Below are 26,460 nucleotides of genomic sequence, written 5' to 3' on the forward strand. Positions count from 1 at the left end.
GTAAACGCACCTCCTACTGGTTTAATCCAGGTGGCTTCTGCATTATACTGAGTGCAACACAACTCAGTCCTCCAGCAGGTTTTTGTGGCTTGGCCAGAATTGTGAACATCCCGGAATCTAACAAAATGTTAAACAAAGGATTTATTCAGAAAAATAGAAGATAATTTTGGGCATACAAAAATGGATCAGATAATAGTTTTCTGACTGATACTCAGAGTACGTTAAATATCCTAGAGAAGGGAAGCACTACAAAGAAGCCAGTGGGCTTTTTAGATCCTTCTTGAAGAACAAAGTCAACTACATCTTGGCCGACAGAGACGGTCCACAGCATGTGTTAATTAAAACTGCAGTGCAGTGTATCAAACCAGGACCTGATGGCCTTGAGTCAGATGAGTTCATCTCTTATGCATGGAAGAATTCCTTTGAAGTAGAGTGGCATTACAATATTTCATTGGAAGGAACTATTTCCAGGATCTGTTAAAGTCCCAATTGGACAGTGAATTCATCAGCACAGACTGCAGACATGGAGCAAACCAGAAAGGGAAAGTCCTTGCTTGAGAATCTATTTGTCACCATCAATATTGGCTCAGAAATAATTACAGGAATGCTCAGCTTTAGCTTAAGGGGATGTTGGCAGATAGATTATTTTATTGTCCCAAATAGCTCCCAGCCCCTAAAATCAGCTTGCCTGTCAAAGACCTGCTTGAATAAAAATGTCTTTTTATTCTGCCTGGCAGAAGGGCAGCAGAGCAGGGACCATTGGAAGGGCAGTGGGGCATCCCGCTGCATCCCAGGAGGCCTCCAGTGGATGTGTTGCTCTGTCGCTCATCCCTGCTATCCCATCAGCTTCCCTCCCAGAGAGCACAGCACTGCATGCTTGAGGATTCCCCGCCGCCCCAGGCATCAAATTGAACCAGGAGCCATGCTGGTTTTCTCTCATAGGCCACCGTCTTGGTAACACTTCAGTCTCAGCAGTGTTCATTTTGTTTAGCTGTTGCTCCCTTCATTACTTTTTCTTAAAACTACTAGGAAGGTGATGGCAACATCAAAGCAAATGGCATTGCAGAGGAGCTGGGAGAGACAGCCTGCCTCAATTCTGTTTGTTTGTTTTCTAGCTCACCTGAGTTGCTGAAGGGAGCTTGCCATCGTGGTTGCAGTCCTAAAAAACATTTATTCCACCATGAGCACAGCAGGAGTAAACATGTATAGGATACAAAAATGGGAGTGGGACCTCTAGAAATTGAATGGAGAAGAACCTGTCCTGGCTCCCCAGATTGCTATTATGGGCAATCTGTGGCTCCTTGAGGCCTACGGTTCCTATTGTCCCACATCACTGTTTATGCTGGCCAGGGCTGATGGGAGTTGTAGGTCAGACATCTGCTGGTCCATAAGTTGCCCCCTCCCCCGGCAGTTAATGTGATTAGGGCCCCAGTATCCAGGATGACTGGGCTCTGATACTCAGCTTTCTCCTCCTAGATCATTGCAGGAGTTTTAAATCTGAGATAGCAAATGCTTCTAAAATGAATGGGAATTCAAGGGCAGACAAAAACTCTTGCAGCATCCATGCTGAAAGCTTTTTGATCCTTTGGGTGCCACATTCAAGCATGGGCCATCCCTCCCCTTTGTGGTTAATCTTGATCTAAACCAGAGATTCAGGCTTGGTCAGGAGCAGGGATTTAGCAATCTGGCTGCTACATTGCTGAAAAAGATGAGTGTACACTAAACCAACAGGAAAGGGAAGCTGTGGGCAAGAAGGTAAGACAAGTGGTTGCATCTAGTAACAGGCTTTCAAGTTTCCTCTTGTATTTCACTGCTGCTGCCTTACCGCTGAGCCTAACAGGGCGGGCACAATAAACAGTCTGGCTAGGCAGTTGTTTGGGAACTGAATGGGGAACGGGTGGCCCTTTCATCATCCCTGCCCACTGGCTGTGCTGGCAAGGTTGATGGACATGGCAGACCACCCGCATCTGGAAAGCCACATGTTCCCCACCTCTGCTGCAAGCCTGGCTGGGCTTCTTGGGTAAAGAGCAAGATATACTAACTCTGGGTATTTCCCTGAGGACTTTTGTAAGCTTTCAGCTGACAGACCGTACTTTCTTTTGGGCCACCTTGACACGCACTCTATAGCTGGAGGAGAGTTTTGTTACAATTATCTCATGTAATAATGCTAGCTCCATCTTTTTGAAAGATCTCCCTTGCAAAATCCTTGCTCAATTTTTAACACTTCACAGCCTCTACAAGGCTTTCTAGCCCTTAGGTGGGTGTCGGAACTTCTATTTTCTGCCTTGCTTGGGAAATATTAGAACAACCTACTTAAAATGCCAAGACTGATGTAGTCAAGCTAAACATATGGGGTTGGTGGAACAGAAGAATTGAATGTTCTTTGCCTAAAGGAAAATAGACGTTTTCTTTTCTTCCTTTTTTGCAAATTAAGCAGCTATGTGGTAGAGTGGGCAGGGTAAAAGAACACAGCCTGAAATTTTGTAAAACATAAATACCTACACTGGGTGCAACTTCAGTAGGGGTGCAAAATGGGCATTGAAGATCCTGTAATGTATCAAAGGTTATTAACATAATATTATTTGAGCTCGGAATAGTTTTTTTCTTCTAATATGGCAGATGAAAATCTAGATACTCGCTTGAACAGAGGCTTAGTGAAGTCAAGCAACTCAAGCAGTGTGGCCCTACTGCAACTTCCAATTTCTATGCTTGCAGTCTATCTCAGTGAAGCACATTCTGCTGTCACATAATGTTCACCAGAGAAGAGAAAATTGCACTTGGATACCTGCTGTAGCTGGCAGATTCTTTGCACAATCATTCTTGATGAAGATCAGTCTTCTCTGAGCAGCAAGACCTTTGTCTTTTAAGACCATTACTATTAAAATTGTGCGGCCATTCCTATTTGAGTGTGGTGCTGGTTCTCAGGAGAAGGGAGAGAAACTCTTACTGTGGTTGTAGAGATGGGTTGCTACAGGAGAGTTAACACAGCTGAAGGGAAAGCATTCCAGTAGATTCTTTCCACTGGGATTTGAGGTTTTTTCATTACTGGAGCCTGAACACAGAAGAGCTTCACCATTACTGAAAATGGTTCATTCACTTTCCTGATGTACCCATCTGTTAAGAAACAGAACTAGAATGTGAATGGAGTGGGAGACAAAAACGGTGACAACAGCTTGGCCTAATTTGAAGAGGTGTATGTGAGAGCGAGCAAGCCTTGATTTGGAATTCAAGGCTAGCTTTTAAAAGCCCTTCCAAAAGTAGATTCTTGTCCCAGTCTCAAGTGGCTAGTGTGGTGGTAATGAGAGGAGTTGTTTGCTTTCAAAACGGGAATGATAGTCCCTAGAAATGTAGCTCATTTGATCTGTCAGAGGAGCAGTTGCAGAGATCTTCAAATTATTATTATTAACCATAATAATTGTTAGACACCTTTCAAAAAAGAATCAAAGTGACTTACAGTGGTATTTAAACACACAACATTTCAAATAGCTATGTAAATAAGCCATTAAAATACAATAACATGGATTAGACAGTTGTACAACCACTGAAAAATAATGCAGGACCTGGAATTTTCTCGTAAAAGCCAAACTTCACCTGATGACCAAAGGTCACATGGGGGATGAGACTGATTTCTGATTGTATGAATGGTCTATAAGGAATGGGTACCACTCTACCCCCACTGTCAAGCCTGTGTTTCATTAAAAAACCTTTAACCACTAATGAAGGATTCCAGATCTTCTTGCATCACCTTTAGCTTGGCTCAGATTGCATATTATTTGCCAGCTCGATTATCTATTTATTTACTTACTCATTGCTTGGTTGCATTTTATTCTGTCCAACAGTCAGAGCTCTCTGGGCATAACATGCAACCAAAAATGCACTATACATTTTTACAAGTGTGAAGCTACAGTGGAAAATAGAAATAAAGGCCAGAGTGAAACCTAGCAGTGCTACAAAGATTTAAAATATAGTAAAAGATTTAAAACAATAGAGGCTGATAGGCTAAAGCTTTTGGGAAAATCAGGTTTTCACTTGGCACCAGAAAAAGCATAACTTAGAAAGTGCCAGACAAGCCTCTCTGGAAAATTCATTCCATGGCGAAAGGCCCTCTTCTTAGTACCACCTCCCTCATTTCCTTTGGAGGGGGCTTCCTCAGAAGACTGCTGAGAATGATCTTAGGGTCTAGCAGGTACACATGAAAGGAGACAGTCCTTCAGGTAACCTGACCCCAAGTCATTAGGGTTTGAACGTTAGTACCAACACTTTCAAGTGGGCCCAAACAAGGACTGGCGGTCAGTGCACATGGTAAAGGACTGGCCTAATATGATTGCGTTGGCCAGTCCCTTTTAGCATCTCAGTGCCTTATTTTCAACCAACAGAAGTTTCCTGACCCTTTGCAAAGGCAGCCCCAGAAGTCCAGCAGAGGGGTTACCAGAGCATGGATCACTGTAGCTAGGCTATCCCAATTCACGCAAGACTGCAGTTGGTGCATCACTCTAAGCTGATAGAAGGTGTTCCGAGTCACCACATCCACTTGCACCTCTAGGTCCAAGAGCACACCTAAACTACAAACCTGACCCTTTAGGAGAAGTGGAGCCCCTGCCAGAACAGGTTGAATTTCACTCATCCAGAGAGGAGAACCATCCACTAACAATAGCTCCATCCATTCTGGATTGTGTCTCAGTTTATTGGCCCTCATCCAGCCCCTGCCCATGCCCAAGCACTGATTCTTCACCTGGATTTAATGAAAAGGAGAGAGAGCATTAGCCCTCATCTGGATATTGATTACACCTCAGCTCACACCTCTGGATAATGTGCCCAGCAGTTTCATGCAGATATTGAACAGCGAGGGAGAAAAATCTTAGCCCTATGAAACCCCATAGGACAGCTGCCAAGGCACAGAGCATTAGCCCCCAGCAGCACGTTCTAGAATCAGCCATCCAAGTAGGAATGGAACCACTGCAGTGCAATGCCTCCAGCTCTCAACTCAGACTGCCTCTCCAGAAAGATATCATGGAAGATGGTACTGAAAGCTGCCAAGAGGTCCAAGAGAATCAATGAGGTTGCACTCCCTGGCCCTCTCCCAGCAGCGGTCACTGAACAGTGTTGGCAAGACAGTTTTCATTCCAAAACTAAGCCTGAAACTCAACTGAAATGAGGTCCAAGCAATCTGTTTCATTCAAGACTGCCTGGAGTTGACCAGCAATAACCCGCTTGCGCACCTTAGCTGGGAAGGGAATGTTGGTTAGTGGCCTATAGTTACATAATCTGAGTCCAGATCAGGCTTTTAAAGAAGTGGCCTAAACAGACCACTCCCTCTCTGAAGGAGGTATTCACATCTCCTGCGCACAGCCTATAACACCCCACCACCACCATTAGAGGAAATCATCCATGAAGGGCAAGGGTGAAGCAAACCAGTTGTCAACTGGTTTTAGCCAAGTACTTTGCCTGATCTTCAGGCCTTGATCACTGAAACTCATCCAATAAAACTGGAAATTCATCCAAGCAAACCAAGAATGGAATTGCATTCATTCTGATGTCCAATGTGGTGGCTTTCTCTTCAAAATGCTGTGTGAACTTGTCACCGCTAGCTAGTGATGATTCCACCATTTCTCTTCCTGACCAAGACCAAGACTGCAATAGGCTACAAACCACTCAGAAAAGCTCTGCTTGATGATACTAAAAAGATTCAATGGTGGTGGAAAAGAACTTAACTTCCCTGTTGCGACTTTCACTGCAGGCGCAATCAGATTAGGCTTCCTGTGTTCAGTCGGGTTCAGCACAAGCTTTCATCCATCTCCCTGCTAGCTGATTTGTTTCTTGTTTCATTGCCTTCAGCTCCAGTGTATACCAAAGAACTGGTTGGGCTCTATTCAGAGGAAGAGACCGTGACAGTAGGATGCATACCGCACTTTCAGATCACCACCCTTCCGCCCAGTTGAGAACACCAAATCACGAATGTGTCCTCTTTACAAGTGTTGTGTCAATGACATCTCCAGACAGCCCCATGGTTGTCATGGTAACCACGAAGTCCTGAGTCACCTTGGATTCAGCAGCCTTGGCACAGAAATTGATATCCCTCAGAAAAACCATTCTAGGGATCTGCAGCTCCAATTCCAGGGCCACCTCTGCCTTCTCAGGGCAGCTGATGAGTGGCGGGACCAGCAGAATCCCTAATCTGTCTTGGGTACCCAACTCTGAAGGGCAACATTTGAATGGACAGGAAACCTAAAGGGACAGGCAGAATCCTTAATGCAACATAGCAACCCCTTCCTGTTAAGGCAATATTGGCGCAATGCCAAGTCCTCAGCAGTGCTCTAGAAAATGTGACTGTGATTTCTTTCCAAATGTAATGTTAACATTCCAACCTCTGTATTGCAGGTCAGTGTGATGCCCTGTGCAGAGGCAGGAAATGCAAGGAGAGACTCAGGCATGTTTTGTAAACACAAAACAGTGGGTTGGATCCAGATGGACCACTTCATGAATGAAAGGCCTGGTTCCTTGACAGGAAGACCCTGGGTTCTGGTGGAAACGCCCTGCTAGAGGAAGAAAGGGGTAGGGAGTTGACTTTGGTTAATTTCCATCCCCCTCATTGCCATCAGTTCCGCTCCAGAGGGCCCCCAAGCGCCCCAGAGCAACTTTTTAAGGGGCTGAAGGGAGAAGGACTCCTGAAAGATCACTTCCCCAGCTCCCCTTCCTCCACTTCAAGCAGAAACTCCACGAATTACAACTCTGGATCCAACCCAGTGTTAGTTTTCCTTATCCATCAGCCAAAGAAGCAACACATTCCTATCCTACCAGCTGCTGTGCATCCACAGAGAGCCTGTGGGCTCCTTTGATTTTTAGGGCACTTGAAGCCCCGCGAGGTAACTTGCATTCGGCAGTGCATGCTGCTTCTTGTTTCCCCTTCAGATCCATCATAGCAGGGGTCTGTCATTTGCTAGTTGCTTGTTTTCGGAGGGAAAGCAGCAACGTACACAAGTATGGGCTTTTGTATCTGATGCCGTGTGCACACATCATCTCTCTGAGCACAAAATGTAGCGTAAGGAGGCCCTTCGGGGAAGGGTGATTGCTCAGTTGACGGTGCCCATATGTTGCATGCAAAGTGCCCGGCGTCTCCAGGCAGGCTGGATGCGAAGCTCCTTTGCAGCTTTGCAGAGCTGCTGCAGGTCAGAATGCAGGATTCTTTTCAGTCCTTTCAAAGAAGTCCGTGAGGGCTGGTTCTAGTGGCAAGCAGGGCTGAAATCGAAATAGGGGAGGCACAAAAACAAAAATACCAGTGTATTTTAGCTTACAGCCAAGAAGAAGCCTTAGGAGAGTCAGTTCTTTTTAGAATGTGTTTTTAGAACTTTTTAGAATCAGGGAAAACTGCACAAAATCCAGGAAACTACCAAATGATGGGCAAAGCTCTTGCCCCCTCGCCTGAGGTCCTGCAACCCAGTCATAGGTAATACTTAGCCTAGATAATGCTGAATGGCCAATTAGTTCCTTATGTTAGTTAGTTAGTTCCTTATGTTTCTCACTCCACTGAGAAACTATACTGTTGGTTCTGGCTAGCTCAACGTGTTTGTGTCATGTCATCTTGCTTTTCCCTGTAGCTGTCATGGTGCTGAGTGTCATGGGTGTTGCCTTCACACAAGCTATTGCCCCCACCCAGCCTGAATTGCAGGCTTGTGGTTGGCTTGGATAAGATAATACTGAATTTGGGCCAGCACACTCAGAAATGCCTAACAATCTGGGTAGAACTTACTAAAAAATGTGCCCCAGACAGAAGCAGAGGGATCTCAATATGGGACCATTTTAAGCAGAAGGAGAAGAGACCAGGACAAGAATGATATGAGGCTATTTGGACAAATAATGAAATAACTTGTATTTGTATTAGAGCAAACATAGAAACCTGTAAACCAGGAACAAAGGATAGTGCTTATAGTGTGCAACTGGGCATGCAAACCAATTTTACTGGCCACAATCATGTTTGTTTAATAGCTCCCTGAGATTAAGTGCAAATCTTTTGTGTTTGGTGATAATAGGATTGCTGTTAAAGGCATTTGTTGTTGTTAGTCGCAAAGTCGTGTCCCACCCATCATGACCCCATGGACAACATTCCTCCAGGCCTTCCTGTCTTCCACCATCCCCCGGAGTCCACTTAAGCTCACACCAACTGCTTCAGTGACTCCATCTAGCCGCCTCATTCTCTGCCATCCCCTTCTTCTTTTGCCATCTATTGTTCCCAGCATTAGGCTCTTCTCCAGGGAGTCCTTCCTTCTCATTAGGTGGCCAAAGTATTTGAGTTTCACTTTCAGTATCTGGCCTTCTAAAGAGCAGTCAGGGTTGATCTCCTCTAGGACTGACCGGTTTGATCGCTTTGCGGTCCAGGGGACTCGCAGGAGTCTCCTCCAGCACCACAATTCAAAGGCCTCAGTCCTTCGGTGCTCAGCTTTCCTTATGGTCCAGCTTTCACAGCCATACATTGCAACTGGGAAAACCATAGCCTTGACTATACGCACTTTTGTTGGCAGGGTGATGTCTCTGCTTTTTAGTATGCTTTCTAGATTTGCCATAGCTTTCCTCCCCGGGAGCAAGCGTCTTTTTAATTTCTTGGCTGCAGTCCCCATCTGCGGTGATCTTGGAGCCCAGGAAAATAAAATCTGTCACTACCTCCATTTCTTCCCCATCTATTTGCCAGGAAGTGAGAGGACCAGATGCCCTGATCTTAGTTTTGTTAATGTTGAGTTTCAGGCCAACTTTTGCACTCTCCTCCTTCACCCGCATCAAGAGGCTCTTTAGTTCTTCTTCACTTTCTGCCATTAGAGTGGTATCATCTGCATATCTGAGGTTGTTGATATTTCTCCCAGCAATCTTAATTCCAACTGGTGATTCATCTAGCCCCACTGTTCTCATGATGTGCTCTGCATATAAGTTAAATAGGCAGGGCGACAGTATACAGCCTTGCCAAACTCCTTTCTCAATTTTGAACCAATCAGTGGTTCTGTGTCCAGTTCTCACTGTTGCTTCTTGACTTGCATATAGGTTTCGCAAGAGACAAATAAGATGGTCAGGTACTCCCATCTCTTTAAGAACTTGCCACAATTTGTTGTTATCCACACAATCAAAGGCTTTAGCATAGTCAATGAAGCAGAAGTAGTTGTTTTTCTGGAACTCCCTAACTTTCTCCATGATCCAGTGTATGTTGGCAATTTGATCTCTAGTTCCTCTCCCTCTTCGAAATCCTGCCTGTACTTCTGGTAGTTCTAGGTCCGCATACTGCTGGAACCTAGCTTGTAGGATTTTGAGCATCACTTTGCTAGCATGTGAAATGAGTGCAATGGTGCGGTAGTTTGAACATTCTTTGGCATTGCCCTTCTTTGGGATCGGAATGTAAACTGACATTTTCCAATCCTGCGGCCACTGTTGAGTTTTCCAAATTTGCTGGCATATTGAGTGTAGCACTTTTACTGCATCGTCTTTTAAGATTTTGAATAGCTCAGCTGGAATACTGTCACCTCCACTAGCTTTGTTGTTGCTTAGACTTTCTAAGGCCCATTTGACTTCACATTCCAGGATGTCTGGCTTGAAGTCAGTAACCATCCCATCGTGGTTATCAGGAACATTAAGGTCTTTCTTGTATAGTTCTTCTGTGTAATCTTGCCACCTCTTCTTAATCTCTTCTGCCTCTATTAGGTCCCTGCCATTTCAGTCCTTTATCATGCCCATCTTTGCATGAAACGTTCCCTTCATATCTCCAATTTTCTTGAAGAGATCTCTGGTCCTCCCTATTCTATTGTTTTCTTCTATTTCTTTGCACTGTTCATTTAAGAAGGCATTCTTATCTCTTCTAGCTATTCTCTGGAATTCTGCATTCAATTGGGTGCAACTTTCTCTTTCTCCCTTGTCTTTTGCTTTCCTTCTTTCCTCAGCTATTTGTAAAGCTTCCTCAGACAGCCATTTTGCTTTCTTGCATTTCTTTTTATTTGGGATGGCTTTAGTTGCTACCTCTTGTACAATCTTGCAAACCTCTGTCCATAGTTCTTCAGGCACGCTGTCTATCAGATCTAATTCCTTAAATCTATTTGTCACCTCTTCTGTATATTCATCAGGGATATGATTTAGGTCATACCTGAGTGGCCTAGTGCTTTTCCCTACTTTCTTCAATTTAAGCCTAAATTTTGCAACGAGAAGCTCATGATCTGAGCCACAGTCAGCTCCTGGTCTAGTTTTTACTGACTGTATAGAGCTTCTCCATCTTTGGCTGCAGAGCACATAGTCAGTCTGATTTCTGTGTTGACCGTCTGGTGATGTCCATGTGTAGAGTCGTCTCTTGGGTTGTTGGAAAAGAGTGTTTGCTATGACTCTCGTATTCTCTTGACAAAATTCTATTAGCCCGTGCCTTGCTTCATTTTGTACTCCAAGGCCAAACTTGCCTGTTATTCCGGTTATCTTTTGGCTTCCTACTTTAGCCTTCCAATCCCCCATGATGATAAGGACATCATTTTTTGGTGTTAATTCTGGAAGGTATTGTAGGCCTTCATAGAACTGGTCAACTTCAGCCTCTTCAGCACCAGTGGTTGGGGCATAGACTTGGACTATTGTGATGTTGAATGATTTGCCTTGGATTCGAACTGAGATCATTCTGTCATTTTGGAGATTGTATCCCAGTACTGCTTTTCCTACTCTTTTATTGACTATGAAGGCTACTCCATTTCTTCTGAGGGATTCTTGCCCGCAGTAGTACTACCTGATAGTCATCTGAATTAAATTCACCCATACCTGTCCATTTTAGTTCACTGATTCCTAAGATGTCGATGTTCAGTCTTGTGATCTCTTGTTTGACCACATCCAGCTTGCCTTGATTCATGGATCTTACATTCCAGGTTCCTATGGAGTATAGATCTTTGCAGCATCGGACGTTCCTTTCACCACCAGATACATCTGCAACTGAGAGTCCTTTTGGCTTTGACTCAGTCGCTTCATTCTTTCTGGTGCTACTAGTACTAGCCCTCTGCTCTTCCCCAGTAGCATATTGGACACCTTCCGACCTGAGGGGCTCATCTTCCGGCATCATATCTTTTTGCCTTTTGGTACTGTCCATGGGGTTTTCATGGCAAAGATACTGGAGTGGGTTTCCATTTCCTTCTCCAGTGGATCACGTTTTGTCAGAGCTCTCTGCTATGACCTGTCCGTCTTGGGTGGCCCTGCACGGCATAGCTCATAGCTTCATTGAGCTACGCAAGCTCCTTCGCCACGACAAGGCAGTGATCTATGAAGGAGGTTAAAGGCATTGGTGTACAGAATCTTACATGCATTCACCACAGAAGTGTGCTGGGCAGACCTTTTGATATAGACCTTCTGCTGTAACAGCCTTTTTCATCTTGGTCCTGGCCAGATTGGATTCCATCTCTCATTGTTCTCAGCCAGAGGAGTAAGTGACAATGCAGTACATCTGGATTCCACCAGGTTGGAGAGAACTGACAACATAATACAGACAGCAGACGTGCTTGAACCTCTTTTAACTTGAAAGTCAAATTTAGTCCTGGGACATTTCGCACATTCTACTTATTTTAATTTACAAAATGAGGGTGCAGGGGGAGCATTCAGTGGTGGGCAGGGCTGAAAGCAAGAGGAGCCTGAAATACTGGCATAGAATCATAGAATAGTGGAGTTGGGAGGGGCCACGAAGACCGTCGAATCTGTTGCAGGACACCACTTTACACCAGTTTAGAGTAAAGCTCTTGGATAGAAAGCCTCTGGGGAGACATTCATTCTTTTAGAGCGAGTGCTCAAAAGCCAGGAAACCACTAAATAATCAGCAGTCAGAGGGAAAGGGGTGAAGCCAGGAGAAGGGAATATGCATCTGGGGACACCAGGTGGGCTGGATCTGGCTCAGCACCCCTGTGCTAGATCCCCGTGCAGGTGGACTTCACTTAACGTTGTAGGCCAAGCATTTAGTCACACATGAAATGATTCTGATTTTGCTGTTTATTTAGGCTCACAGTCGGCTGGCAATCCCTGTGCCAAGGCCTCTCATTAAACAGTATACCAGGAGGTTCAATATGTCACTCTAAAGCAAGCATGCCAAGTCGTGAGACCCTGCAATAAACCGCCTTGGCCCTACCCATGTGTATTTTGGCAGACAAACTGGGTGATGGAAGCCAAATAGGTTCATCAGCACCATTCAGCCTTTAGAAAAAGGAAAAGTAAAATAAAACATTAACAAAAATCAGGAGGATGAGATCTGGGCTGTTGTGTCTGTGAAACAGTTGGATGGACTTGGAAGAGAGATTTCAGTCGCGTACAGAAGGGACTAATTCATTAGGCTGTACTGGGATTGTTCTGTTGGTCTTTAGGGTGCCAGAAGACTCTTGTCTCTCCTGTGTGTGTTTTAGCCTTATGAAAAGAGAGCCTCAAATGGAAGTTTCTCCTCTGAGTGGAAGCCCTGTTGCTTGATCCTAGGTGTTTGAATATGGGCTGTGATCAGTCAGTGTGTGACTACACACTTGCAGACACATACTTCTGTACTACCTACCACTTTGTGATGGTGAGACCAGCAACTAAGCCTGAACTCGGCTTGTCCAGCTGCATCCCAAGAACTTTCACTCTGGACCCAACGCATCCGGTGCATTCCAAAGCCAGTGCATCACTTGATACACAGCTCTGTGGGTCTGCACATTGTGCCTCTTGAACAGCAACTTCTCATGCTGAACAGAGCGGCAGTCTGCCTTCCCCTCCCCCACCACACCTCACCCCCAAAAAACCTGCAGAGATGTTGTTTCTGTTTTTTCATTTCCAGTTCAGGTTAAAAAATGGTTTGTGGCAAAGATCCCAGAGTCTCCCCAGGTCAGTTGCCATCTCTCAGCCCAGCCTGCCTCCTGGGAGAGGGCTTTCTCAGAGACAAGATGGGATAGGAATGCAATAAGGCCCACCCCTCTGGACTGTGGTCTGGATGGGACCTTGGTTTTGTGGGAAAGCGTGGCATATATTTATTACCATACACATATAATTAAACAAATACCTGACTCACTTCTGACCCCATTTTGGAGCTTTGACCCCATTCATCCTCGTGACTCCAGTTGCCTCATTCCCATGATGACTTTGATTCATCCCATCTATGCCTTTGCTCAACAACATCTTAACTAGGGTAATTGCACCTTGGGACCTTCATTCAGATTAGTTTGGTCATTCAGATCAGTAATTAGTTGAAGCAAAAAAGTTGCTGAAGTGGATCGGGAGTAATGCTGTAAGTGCGGCTGTCTAAGACTGGAAGCTTCAGAGGGTCTGCAGAAGCCTCCCTTTCCAGGCCTTTAGCATGTGTAGGTCCTGGGAATTGTAGGTCCTGGGAGTTACACTTGCAATTAGGGTTACTTTTCCAGGAACAGCAACAGATATTGCAGCATACAGCTAGCCAGATGTCCAAGGGCCTTATCTCACGTTGCCTGCTCTGCAGGCAGAAGTGGCACTGGTGCAGAGACTTGAAAGCTGTGGAAGCAGACCAGAAGTTTGTGAACATGTCCTGCATAAGTTCACCTTTCAGCTTTATAGTGGAAGAAGTGTGGGGGGGGGGGGCGCAAGTGCATAATATCTGAAACTGAGGATGTGTACCCTGTTTGTTCATCAGTGCTCTCTCTTCTCCCGCTGCCACTTGGTATTATTTTTAGTTGAGATGATTGAAAAGCTGTAACAAAGCTTTTAATTATTTCTGACCATTTGATTTTTATGGCTCTTAAGCTGGACTACTTGTCTGATCCAGGGTAGTTAAAAGTACAGCACTTTTTCCGGGATGTTCTGCCAGTCCTTGCCAGTGAAAATGAAATGCATAGATGACTTAGTTAAAGCAGAATTCTTCGCTTATTTATGGCTGTGTGCTTATTTAAAATTTGATGGCTCGCATATGCTAGGGTTTTGTGCTCTTGAGTGCCATAGTCATCTTGGAGGATGAGACTGGTTTTTTAAATGAAAAATTCCAGATCATTGTGACTTTTTTCTGTTTAATCCTAAGAGCCTTCTTTCCAAACTTCTGGCTTATGGGAATTGCTTTGCTTTTTACTGGAATCCTGAAATCTCCCAGGCAAAGACTGATGCAAATGATATACACTTGAAATTAAAGAATGTTGAAGCTATGGATTCGTTTGAGCAGAGCACCAGAACTGAATGGATTTCAGAGCATTCTACAAAGAGCCTCATTTCAACTGTATAATTTAGATGTGCTGCTTCTGTAAAGCAAGTAGGCATAGAGGGCCTTGCCAAAGCTGCTGCTGTTCTCCCTTCTGCCCACTCCAGCCTTGCATCTCTTGCCAGTAGGTGGGGGATATTTTGTATGTCATCGCAATCTTTCAGTGTTTTCCCATCCATAGCTTTCATCCTTGCAGTAATCAGCCAGGTAGTTCACGAAGTCTGTTTCACAGAGGGGAAACTCTGGCCAAGATAATCAGGCAAACACCGGATGCTCGCCTTATACCTGTCTAGCCCTGTGCCGTCCAAGTGGACAGTGAACTGTTTGTGCTGCTCTCACATTCATAGCAAACTTGTCACTAGGGCAAGCTGGTCCTGACCTCCGGAAGGATTCTAACTATAAGGGGGAAACTTTTTTTCCCTGCAACTGAACTGGCTGTTCTTGTTCCCATTGTTCTTTGAACAATGGAGGGCTCTTTAATGAATTCAGTTGAGAGGGGAACAGAGATTGAGAGAATGCCCCATGCCTTGGAATAATACCTTGAGCCAACAAAAACCAGGAAATGTGGAGTTACAGCTCTCTTAATTCACAGACGAAGGGAAAACAAACTTTGAGTGAGCAGCCATTAATTATGGATGTCCTGGCTCTCACCATTAATCACATGAGGGAGAAGGAAGCCAGATTCAATTAACATTACTTAGTTCCTTTCATATATTGCTTCCCCCCAAAAAATACACAAACACAAAGGAATATATCCCAGTAGACTTAAGAAAGACAGTACTACAATTAGTATATGAATTTTAAATTCATGTCATGTCAGTAAGGCAGAGAACCACTAGGGGGCACTTCTCCTGTATACAGCAAAATGCTACTAGAAAGAATTGTGAGACTTGAGCTGGGTGCTCCATGCTTGATCTTTCGGCAGTGGCCATCCAGATGGGAGGATGACTTAGTTGCAGTTTTACATGAACTTTGAGGCACATGCTTAGCTTGCAAGTCAATTTTAGTTGGAGACACCAATGTTGCTAGAAGCCATGGTGCTATCCTGCCACCTGCTGGCTGAGTGAGAAATGACACTGCAGACCACTGCTGGAACTACAGAACAATAACTAAAAACTGATCTATGTAAAGCTTGCATGGTCTTAAATGAGCCATTTGGTTGCTGGGGATGGTGGTTGGAGGAAGTCCTTCTGGGGAAATGCCTTACATTTTGGCTGGAGGGTTGTATCTTGTCTTGTTGAGATTCCTGCATGCTACCAAAAACAAGCTGTAGCACAAGCTTGTGTTCCTGCATTAATGCAGCTCCATGGATCAGCTTCATGTCAACACATTCCTGTGCTCATGTACCCATGACACACATCTCTGCTAGAGGGTGCACACAATGAGAAATGCAGTTGTAGAATTGGTGTCCTCACTGTAACAAGTTTTCTGTTTTCTAAAAAAGTACAGCCTCTTCTCTCCTGTTCCTTAAAAAAATAGTTGTGAAGAAGACGGAAATTTATCAGGTGCTGCTTTTCACACCTTTGCAGACAAAGCTGCAGCTGCTGAAATTCCCCTTTCAGCACAACTGTTAAAGGCTGGCAAGACATGTGTTCATGCAAGTCCTGTCCCTTCCATAATAGGCTAGCAGGAAGTACCATACTGAGGGCAGCCAGTGCCTTCCTAACCCTGTCTAGTGGAAGAACAAGTGCCAATCTATATTCGTTCATTCACTCACTCACTCACTCACATATTTATAATATGGATGCCAAAAGCCACAGTCTGTTCCTGACTGGCCTGTCTGTGTTGCTCTCCAGCTGCCTGTCCCCATTGCAGTGTTCCTTTTGCTCTACAAGGAAAGGCTCGTGCCGTGCTGTCAGCACAGCAGTCCCCCGCTGCTGCCTGCAGATGAGCTGGCACTGGAAACCAGGATAGCTGACAAGGACGATTCCTCAACTTCCTCACCAAAAATCCAGCCAGAAACAGGTGAGAGCTGTCGTGCCAGTTCACCATCATATCGTGTTACTGTGTGATGAAGGGATGCATTGTGGAGTGAGAGGTGGTGTGTTACATGTGTCCTGGGAAATTCTCATTACTGAATGGTTGGAGTCAAATCAGCGCAGGTGTTGAACTCCATGAATTTCCTTAACTAGCTCCTTAAGCATTTGTGGCTGAATGCTTTGCTCACAGGTTTTATGCAAACAGCGTTTAGGAAACTCAGTAAAGGCCTTCTGAATACAGTTGATTGTCCTAATCTTTTGTCTCGTCTCTGCAGTTCCATCTAGAATCTCAGAACGTTCCCATGTATGTCTGAACAGAAGCTCTGCCCAATCCAAATATGTTGATCCCATTAATCCTAGAATACCTTATGCTGTTTGTCTTTAGCATCTGTAAATATTAACTTTACAGATGACAAATTCTTTGGGGCAGGTTTATCCAGTTCATAGCATAGCAGGACCTTCCTGTAATTTGAGTAGGTCCTTCATAATGTCTTTTAAAACTGCCACCTGTGCTAGAACCCTTAGCCAGTTGACGGTGATGTTTCACACTTACTCTGACCTCTTAATATGGGCGACGTTGCTGTCTGGATAAAGGCATTGGTTTCCCAGCGTTACAATAGCTCTCATAAGCAAAAAGGGGTAATTATCATTTTGCACAGAGTGGTTGGAAGATGAAAATATGTCAGTCCATGCCAAGCTTGTCAGAAGCAACTTTTATGCATCATCTAGAAAAATCCATTTATTTGGTGGTTTTGGTAAGGCAAACATGTCTGTGCATGTGGCCGACTGGGGAATCTGTGACAGACACGGTGGCACAGTGCAAGTGGGGAAAGATGCACAAAGCCACAGCCGACAAGAGAAGGCTATCTGATAGAGAAAACAGCAGCTAATAAAAGCCCTGTGGGATCCATCTAAGCCCAGCATCCTTCTGGTGAAATATTCTATTTGCAGCACCATCTAACTAATGCTTCAGGGAAGCTTCTCAGAGGGAATGAAGAAATTGGTGTTCCTAAATTACTAGGCAAAATTAATTTTGTGTGAAATTATTGTACATGTTTTCTATTGAGACCTACTCTCCCACCCCCAAGTTATGCGTGTGCAGACTTTTCTAGCATGACTTTCCTAGCTGCCCCCTTCCTTATCTTCGCCACAGCCGTTGGGCATTTTTCAAGCCTTATTTCAGCGTGGGGATGCGTTATTTGTGGAAGGAGGGTTGTCAGAGTTAACTTCCCTCATGCACTGTGGCTTCCAAAGGGAGGTTTCCTTGCAACTTTCTTCCAACAGGAGGCTTTTAGAAAGCTTCTTTGCTGCACAAGAGGGAACATTCAGGCACGTGGTTCCCATGTGTATTGGGGGCAGTGTATGGCTTTGACCCCATTCTCTGCTGGCATGTGACCATCATAAAGTTACCTGCAGGGGAATGTGGTCCTTGGGTAGGGAAGGGTTCCGAACCCTGAAATAAGCAATAAAGTGCCTTATTCTATAAGGAAGTGATGAGTTGTCGGGAGTGGGTTGTTGATCAGGCACCGAAAGGCAAACTGGGCATTTCATTTCAGTGTTTGCTCCCTGACTTATGTAATTCTGTAATATAGGTCAGTTCCCTCTCTCATCTCAGCATGACAGATTGGCAGCAGAGTTGGAGAGGGAATAAAAGAGGAAGTCCGTTCCTTTAACAACAGTGTCATTTTTCCAAGCCGTCCAAAAACGACATGCAGAAGTGACAGTACCTCTTCTTTTTCCCCTACCGTATAAGACCTGCAGAATTTTTCAAAGGCGAATATCAGTGCCAAAATCCAAAATTCAGGTTGCTCACTCTGTGTGGTACACAGAGAATATCTTGGCAAACCAAGAAGCTTCACCCTGTACTTACGTGAAATTGCTTTCTCTACCCAGGACATGACGACCTCTTCGGTTGCTGCCAAAGCAAAAACTTCAGAGGAGCTCCCTGCTCTTACTTTGCTGTCCATGTGACTGGAGCCCTTCTCCTCTTCATGACAGATGGGATCCTGGTAAGGGCGGGCAGCAGAAGAATTGTATCAGACACACCTTGCAGCATTTCCGAGTCCCTAGAGGGGACTGAACAAATGTGGCCAGACTGCCTTGTTTGCCATCATGGTTGATCTCTGTAGCTGGGGTAGAAAACTCACATGCTAGAAAACAAAGGATAGAAGTTTTCTTTTCTCCAGTGATTTCATGGGCAGGTTTAAAAGGCCAATCAAACTCCTTGGGAATTTAACCCACACGCTGTGGTTAAAATTCCCCCATGTGCAAAAGACGATCAGACACAGTGGGGCTTCCTGCCTCCTCTGTTCTCCTCCTATTTTGGGGCATGAGGCCCTGGAGTGGGCTGCCCATAATCATCCACTGTCTTAAAGAAAAAGTTGATATTGAGCATTGCTGGGTGCGCTCAGTACTGGAGGGGTTGCTTGTTTGTTAATCCCGTGGTCTCCACAAGGACCCACAGGGAGGCACCTGGCAAGCTGCAGGTCTGTGGCCCAATTGCACAGGTACCCTCCCCAGCCAGCCCCGTACCTAAAGCAACGTAGGGCTGCAGGAAGTATGCCCCCTCCCCTTTGCATGTCCAAGTGTGACAGCTCAGCTCCTTGCAAAGCATTCTAGGGGCCATACTTCCGTCCATGGGGCTGCCCTAAAGAGGCCAGTCCCTGAAGAATAAAGAGACTGGTCTTCCTCATGCAAACGAGGCCACTGGCTTTAAATAGTGGCAACAGCATCCCACTCAGGTGCTGGGTGCCCCCGGCAGCGCTTAGCATCAGTCTTGCATTAACAAATAGTGAGCAATCGTGGGCAGATCTGGCCAGGTCCCTCTCGGCATCCTTGCGAGGGCACCTTCTGGATGCCCAAAAACAAGACTGCAAGAGCAGGGCCTGTGCAGTCCGGAGCTAATGTCCTGTGTTTCTGTCTCTCCTCCAGGGCGAGTACTCTGGTTTTGTGTACAGCTATGCTGTGGAGGAACCACTCTCAGTGGGACATAAGGTGGCTGGTTATCTGCCCAGCCTCTTCTGGGGGTTCATCACACTGGGCAGACTTATCTCCATCCCTGTGTCATACCGAATGAAGCCAGCAACTATGGTTTTCATCAATGTGGTACGACCAAATCTTTCCATTCTCCTTTCCTTACAGGGCAGCTGAAATGGTTGAGAAGGCAGGTTGCGGCCACTGCATTTTCAGGAAGGCCAGTAACACTATTGATCCTTTTACCAGCAGACCCATTTGGAAGCAAAAGAGTTGTGTGGGTAGAGAATCTCATGAATAAGGGCAATGCAAAGGAGCTTGTAAAATTATTCTCCCAATGACGTGCTCCCAAAAGGCATTCTATGTTCATTAAAAATAAAACAAAACTTAAATATCCTGTTGCAAATCAAAACTAGAGCATATGAATGAAAATTGTAGCTGTAAAGTCAAGCTACAAGGAATGGGTTGGATCCTATTTCTGTAGGATCAGCTGCGACTCACTAGCCAATCCCTGCAACTCACAATAGAATTAGTTTCCCAGATCTGGTAGATGTGGCAATCCATTGTGAGTCAAGCAACCCTTAAAACAAACCATGGTTGTCAGGGTAGCCTGTTGCCACACGATTAGCCACCTTCTGGGAAGCAGTCTGAATTCAGACAGCGCAACAACCCAGCACAGCTTGTTATCCATGATGGTTTTTCTTGTTGTGCAGATTGAAATCAGTGGGAATAATTACTAACTTACGCATTGATTTCAGTGTGTCTTTTCTAAACACGGCTAAGTGTAGATCCAACCCAGTGCTTTCTGAGGTGGGTCCCATGGTCAGCTGCATGTCACTGGGAACTGGGATACTCACTCATTGATACTCAAGCATGTGTGAATTGTTATCCAGAGGGAAAACTCACCTGGCCATTTTCTTGGTATCTTTCTACTCCTCCCCATCTAACTGTTGCTCCTCCACTTTGGCCAAGCCCAGAACATTTTGAATCTATACATTGATTTCTCTCCTTACTTCCTTTTTATGTCATTGCAGGTTGGAGTGCTTATAACATTCTTCCTGCTCCTGATCTTTTCCTACAGTGTTCTCTTTCTGTTTGTGGGGACTGCTTCTCTCGGCTTATTCCTCAGCAGCACTTTCCCTAGTGTGCTTGCCTACACCGAAGACATCCTTCAATACAAAGGTAAGGCAGCACTCTCACTGAGTTACTTCCTTCTGGAAAAATCACATCGACAGCCACAATTGCACTAAGCAAAGCAAAAGTGGAGGGCTCACTTTCAGTTCCCAAGCTGAGTGTGTTCCTGCATTGTGTTTAAAGGTTTGAATTCTACACAGATCTTAAAGTAACATTACAATTTCAATGCAGGTTTATTCAGAAGCAAGTCTGATTATATTCAACAAGCCTGTCTCCTAGGTTGTGGAGGACACCCTTACTAATAGCAAAGCAAACATACTCACCTTACAAGACTTGCACAGAGAAGCCTGCTCTCTGGTGGAGACAAAAGCACCTGCCCCTTTAAGGACTTCTTTGTTCTGCCCCATGAGCTAATGGTGTGGTCTCCAACATGGTGCCCATGGGCGCCTCTCTTGGCACTCATCAGGTTCTCTGGCCCTTCTGGGTTTTATTCTGATTTAGATTTTTTTTAAACAACACTATGGTGCTGGATTGCTGCAAAGCAAAATGCTAGCTTGCGCCATCCTGTTTATTTCCAAAAATGCCTCCGGGCTCCCTATGTGGGCACCAGAATTAGTCTTTGAAAATAAAAATGGTGTGTGTCTACAGCCCAGCATGGTCAGCTGCCTAGAAAAAAGCAAAAGAAGGCGGCAAGCTGGAAGTGTTGCAGGGTGCATCTGAACAGACAGAAGAGGAGTGTTTGTGAAGTATTAGTTAGTGTGTCTGCCTTTTCAGTGCTGCGATGTGTGTTTCTTTGGGCAGAACAAGTTTGCCTGCTCTTACCTGGATGTTCCTTTGCACTTTGCAATGGCAAATCTGTGATTTGGCGTTTAGCTTTCAGACCACAGGTCTGCCAGGTATTTTATTTTTTGCCCCATTCCCTAGGAGAGCAGTAGTCACATCTCAGTCACATAGCCAAACAACAAAAGTCTACCTAGCAGGAAAGGATAAGACTGCCTGGGACGAATCTGTTTGGTGGCCTCTTCTTGGTCCTGGGGAGATAAATTGGGTTGGGTTCACCTGTGTCTTGGGAGCCTTGCTTTGGGCAGTGAAGGGTTCAGTGCTGGGAGTTACGTGCCTCTGTTTCTTTGCTACTTATTCTCCCATTTGTTAACTTGGATAGACCTTTTCTTGATTCAAAATCTGAAGCCAAGTTGGTATTTTGTCTCAACCACAGATTGGTCCCACCTAGTTGCCAAGCTTTTATGTAGTTAAAGGAGTTAAATTCCAGCTTGATAGAATTTAGTTTCCTCCTCTGAGGCAAATAAACAACATACCTTAAGGATTTTCCTTGCCCAGAACTAAGTAGAATGGAGAAAATTGCAGACTGCAGGACAGCGCGGGGGGGGGGGGAGTCTTTCTTGACTGAACATTTCTATCACCTGTATTTGATTGTCCTCGTCTTTTCCAGTTTTTTTTATTACATCCCCAGGAGAGACATGATGTGGATAAAGCTAGTGAAGATGCAACCTCCTCATGATGCGGTGTCTATGCTGCCTTTTATATGCTTATTTAAAATCTGAAGCCAGGCAACTAACACGTGCCAATTCTATTCCAGGCTGTGCCACTACTGTGTTGGTGACAGGCGCGGGAGTTGGAGAGATGGTCCTTCAGTTACTGGTGGGATCAGTAAGTGCATGAGATGCAAGGCAAACATAAACCCCCATTAAGTATAAGCTGTCCTGAATTGTATACCCATTTATGATAGATTTGCATAACTGCTTTCCAGGAAGTTAATCCTAAACAGGAAAGAAACTGCCTTTTATCAAAAGAGTTCTATCTTAATATTGACTGCATCTGCCTTCCCCAAGCTGGTGCCACTGGCCATATGAGCTGGAGCTGATGGGAACTGAACTCTAAAACATCTGGAGGGCACCAAGTTGGGGGAGGCTGGCCTTTGTTGACTGGCAGTAGCTCTCTAGAGCTTCAGACTGGAGAGACATGGAACTTGAGACCTCGTGCATGTCAAACAGGTGCTTTGCTTGAACTTTAACGTGCTGAAGCCAGTTCAAATGGCAAAACCTTGAATCCTGCAGTTATCTTTCTGTTGTCCACCCTACAGCATTGGGTGGCATTTTAAAATGTTTTTCTGCTTCAGAGAATGCTTTTGTCTAGCTTCATCATCTTGCTCCCTTTTAAGGTCACAGTTCTGTATGGTGTCGTGGTTAGATTGCAGGGCTAGGAAGTGAGAGACCCAGGTTCAAACTCTGACTCAACCATGGCAAGTGTTGCGTGACCTAGGGCTGAACTCTGGCTCTCTTTCAGCCTAACATACAGTGCTACCTTGGCTCACGAACTTAATCCATTCCAGGACTCTGGTCGTGACCCAAATTGGTCGTGAGCCAAGTCAAATTTCCCCATAAGGTTCAATGTAAATAAGGTTAATCCGTTCTGTAACTTTTTTTTTTAATCACAAAAATTTGAAGCAAAGTGACAAAGAACAAAGATTGCAGCCATCTCCCCCCCCCCCACCTGAGCACAAGCAGAGCCATCTCCCCCGCCAGCACGACTGTGATCATCACCTGATGCAGAATTTGTGACCTGAGGCAATTTTTTTCTGAAATTTCTGTTTGAGACCTGATTTGGTCATGAACTGAGGTGTTTGTGAACCGAGGTACCACTGTATTTAACAGTGTTGTTATGAGGATAAAAGTTGGGAGTCAGGTGGAAAGAAAATGGTGTGCATTGCCTTGAGGTCATAGGGTAAAGGGTGGGTATAAATAAATATAAGCATAACTGATGCAACTTTCTTGAAAGAACAAGGGGCCCGATTCAAAGTTCCAAGTTGGAAACATGTTCTGGTTAAACTGGGCTAGTTTCTAAGAGATGTGGGCTTAAGGCACCCCTGCAATCTAGATAGCTAGTAACTTCTGGAACTAAAACCCTCACCCTCTAGCAGAAAGCTGGTAGAAACCCCAGGAAAAAGATGCCATTCATCCCTTTCCCCAAAGGTCAGATAATCTGGCTGAAAAAAGCCCACAGGTAAATGGATCCTGCATAACCCACATCAGCATTACTGGAGCAGTTTGAAATAATGGTTCCTCAGACCTCTAGACATAGCAAAGCAGTGTGCCGCTGCATCTGTCATTAAGGCTGCACTGAAGCCACCAATTCTGAACTTCATGGTTTTCTCTATTACAGATCATTCATGATCAGGGCAGTTACAGTTTCCTGGTCTGCGGAACCATCTTCGGAGCCTTGGCCTTTACTTTCTACATCTTCCTTCTGTTATTCCACAGGATGCACCCCCAGCCCCAATCAGGTAAGGACTGCCAGCCTGTTCCCCTGACTTTACGCTTCTGAAAGCAAAGGAAGAAGGAGTGTAGACAAAAAGGCAGAGCAAGTGGAGAGCGCGCAAAGTTAAAAATGCAAGGAAGTGTTTATTTGACAGCTGCTTCCTGTCCCTTCTTCCTGCTTGGATAGGCCCACAATGCTCCAGCAACTACACACCCATTGATTTTCCTTAGTCTTGGAAGTGAAATTCAGGGAAAATGAAATATACTTTATAGGAGGGAAGTGGGAGGGGGGTGTAGTTAGTGGGGTGGAATATCCACCATAAAATGTGTTGCAAGTCTAAATATATTTTTCGGGATCTTTATATGTATGTGTGTGATGGTGCCAATATAACAAACCAGCATCACATGCAGCCCTCAAAATTGAAGAAGTTGTGCATGCTGTAGGCTTACCATTAAGTAGCCCTGGGTTAGGAGTCAGCTATAGACAAGATTTGAATCCATTCAGTGTGGGGCTGTGGACGCAACGCTGTTTGCCACAGTATCCCTTTGAGAAACAGAGTGTGAAGTACGCTCCTCAAATCTGCAGCTGATTCACACTGAGCACAGAAAGGGTGCATTAATCTTGGGCATCAGCCCTGTGGGTTGTGCCTGGAAGCACAAATCTCTAACCACATCTGCATGTATCGTATTGCTCAAAGCAGCCCTCTCAGACAGAGTCCATCTACTAGCACAGTCCTTTTAAACTCTCAATGGATGGGGTTTGGGTTTCTTTGCTTTTGGACGGGCAGCTAAAATGAACCTTGTTTTGCAGATGTGGATCTCTCACCCGACAAGCCACCACCAATAGGAGAACCAGGGCTTTATCAGAGCTAAAGGAAGCAGCAAATTTTTATTTGGATTAAGCACATGGTCCCTCCTACTGAACGATTTGCACTCACCACCTGGTTTAAAACTACCTGAATTTTCTATGATCAGACTTGTTAGTTACAACCTGTTCCTATTAACAAATTATCCATTGTTACCAGAGGAAGTTCACTGCAGCAAGAACTAAGTGATGAACTGCAGAATCCTAGAAGGGCTGAAAATTTTGATATATGGAAGTTTAACTCGTCCGATTAAACTCCTAGATCAGTTCAGGGGCACAGGTGGTGAAAACATGTATTGATGTATTTTACAGGCAAGGGGGTGGGAGGTCTCCTTAAGTTTTCTATTCACTACAACCAGGAAGCATCGCTAGGTATTAGCGGGCATGTCCTCCTAAGCTGCAGCCCCTTGGCTGCAGCACAGTAAAAGAAACATGTTCCCTGGCACTATGTACAGCCATCCAGATTTTTTAAAAACTGCATCTATTCACCACCTGGATTCTAGTATTCAAGTCTTGTGTGTTGCCTAGATGGGATTTCATGATGTTCACCAGGTGATGGGGTAGGCCACCTAATGACGCTCAGCTGACCCAGGATTGTTGGCCTTACGAAATTTGCACAGTAGGCAGTATGAGTGAGTTGTAGGCTACTTTAGGTGCCGGAACAGCCAAACTCCTGAAACATGGAAGTTCTGAAGTACACTAAGCCAAGTGTCAAGTCTCTTCCCTTTGTGCAATATTATAATAGGTGCCTTCTGTGAGCAGAACCCGAGAGGTACTGACGATCCAGACTGTAGCAGCCATTTTCATGCCTGCTACAAATGAAGGTATCAAGATCATTTAAGACACAGCTTTAGCAGAACTGAGCTGGTTGTGTTGCAAAATGCTGTCCCGTGACATACATGTGTATGTATATAAAGGAATGTTTAATATGATTGTTGTTGTCGCATGATCTTGTGAAGTGACTAAGATGGGACCCAGCAACTTCACTCAAGCAAAGCTACTTTCTCCAGTGTGTTTTTGCACTGCTCAGCTCTAATTTGTACAGAAATACCAAATTTGTGTTCCCATTTGGCTTCCAGTTTGCTTTGTTGCATGGGTACGCACCCTCACCTTTGACTTCCATGTTGTCTGAACCTTAAAATATACCTTCCTTGATTACAGAGCGTGTGTGTGCTTGTGCCCTTAAGTTATCTAAGTTTAGGCGTAAGTGGGACATGGGTGCCTGCTGGTCAGTGGGATTCTTAGACTGGAGGACAGAACCAGGTAGATCTTAATCTGATTCAGCAAAGCAAGCTTACATTCTTGAACTCACTCAGGTAATCCGTATTTTATAGTTTAGGAGTTTATTTTCACAAAGAAGCAGGCATAAAACCTGGTGTTTACGGTCCCACCTTCCACTCAGGCAAGTAGAGAAGACTAGACGATACTGCTTCTGGCTTGCAGTAAACAACAGCTTGCCATAAACTGAGCCTGGAAGCTTCTAATCTTAGTATGCTATGCACAGGAAGAACGTTTATTTCTGCTTTTTATAATAGCAAACCATGGTTTGGTATTACATTTGAAGGCAGCCAGTGAGTTTAAAGTGTACCTTCTATGGAAGACATAAAAGGTGTCTTTTGAAGATGCAATGCAACTTATGAATTATAGCTGTGCATTATTGGCGGTATAATAGCACAGACATGCATTTTGCATCTCATATAGAAACAATTGGTTGCATCCAGTGTTAGTCCTACCTGGACTAGATTTACAGAAATGAATGTGAGCTAAGTTAAGCGAACATTGGATACAACCCACTGTTAGGCCCTGCAATTAGTGACCCCTTTGTTTCTGAAAGTTTTGGTTGTTTACAGTGTAATCCTATGCATGCCTGCATTGAAGCGAGCCCCAAAGAGTTTGTTGGACTTTCTCCCCAGTCAGTGTTTACAGGATTGCAGCCTTAATGTCCTTACATGTTAAGACATTGTAATCCTTAGTATAAAAGGCTATACTTTATCTCAGCCAGATCATTACTGCAATCAGCTGGTATGCATGCTGTAAAATTGCGATCCATTGAGCCTGCTATTAGTATAT

General features: G+C 44.8%; 1 protein-coding gene across 1 annotated transcript in view; it reads left to right on the plus strand.

The window, feature by feature from the left end:
- MFSD4A (major facilitator superfamily domain containing 4A) overlaps positions 1 to 25,306 on the plus strand; it is a 46,987-nt gene extending 21,681 nt beyond the window's left edge. The window contains exons 4-10 of the mRNA XM_044445957.1: positions 15,961 to 16,129; positions 18,037 to 18,152; positions 19,075 to 19,248; positions 20,151 to 20,298; positions 21,848 to 21,918; positions 23,431 to 23,551; positions 24,337 to 25,306. Of these exons, the coding sequence (XP_044301892.1) occupies positions 15,961 to 16,129; positions 18,037 to 18,152; positions 19,075 to 19,248; positions 20,151 to 20,298; positions 21,848 to 21,918; positions 23,431 to 23,551; positions 24,337 to 24,398 (861 nt within the window). The 3' untranslated portion in view covers positions 24,399 to 25,306. The remainder of the gene's footprint in view (positions 1 to 15,960; positions 16,130 to 18,036; positions 18,153 to 19,074; positions 19,249 to 20,150; positions 20,299 to 21,847; positions 21,919 to 23,430; positions 23,552 to 24,336) is intronic.
- Positions 25,307 to 26,460: the final 1,154 nt, after the last annotated feature.

The sequence above is a fragment of the Varanus komodoensis genome, unplaced genomic scaffold, assembly GCF_004798865.1.
Source record: "Varanus komodoensis strain SLA01 unplaced genomic scaffold, ASM479886v1 scaffold1, whole genome shotgun sequence".
Taxonomy (NCBI): Eukaryota; Metazoa; Chordata; class Lepidosauria; order Squamata; family Varanidae; genus Varanus; species Varanus komodoensis.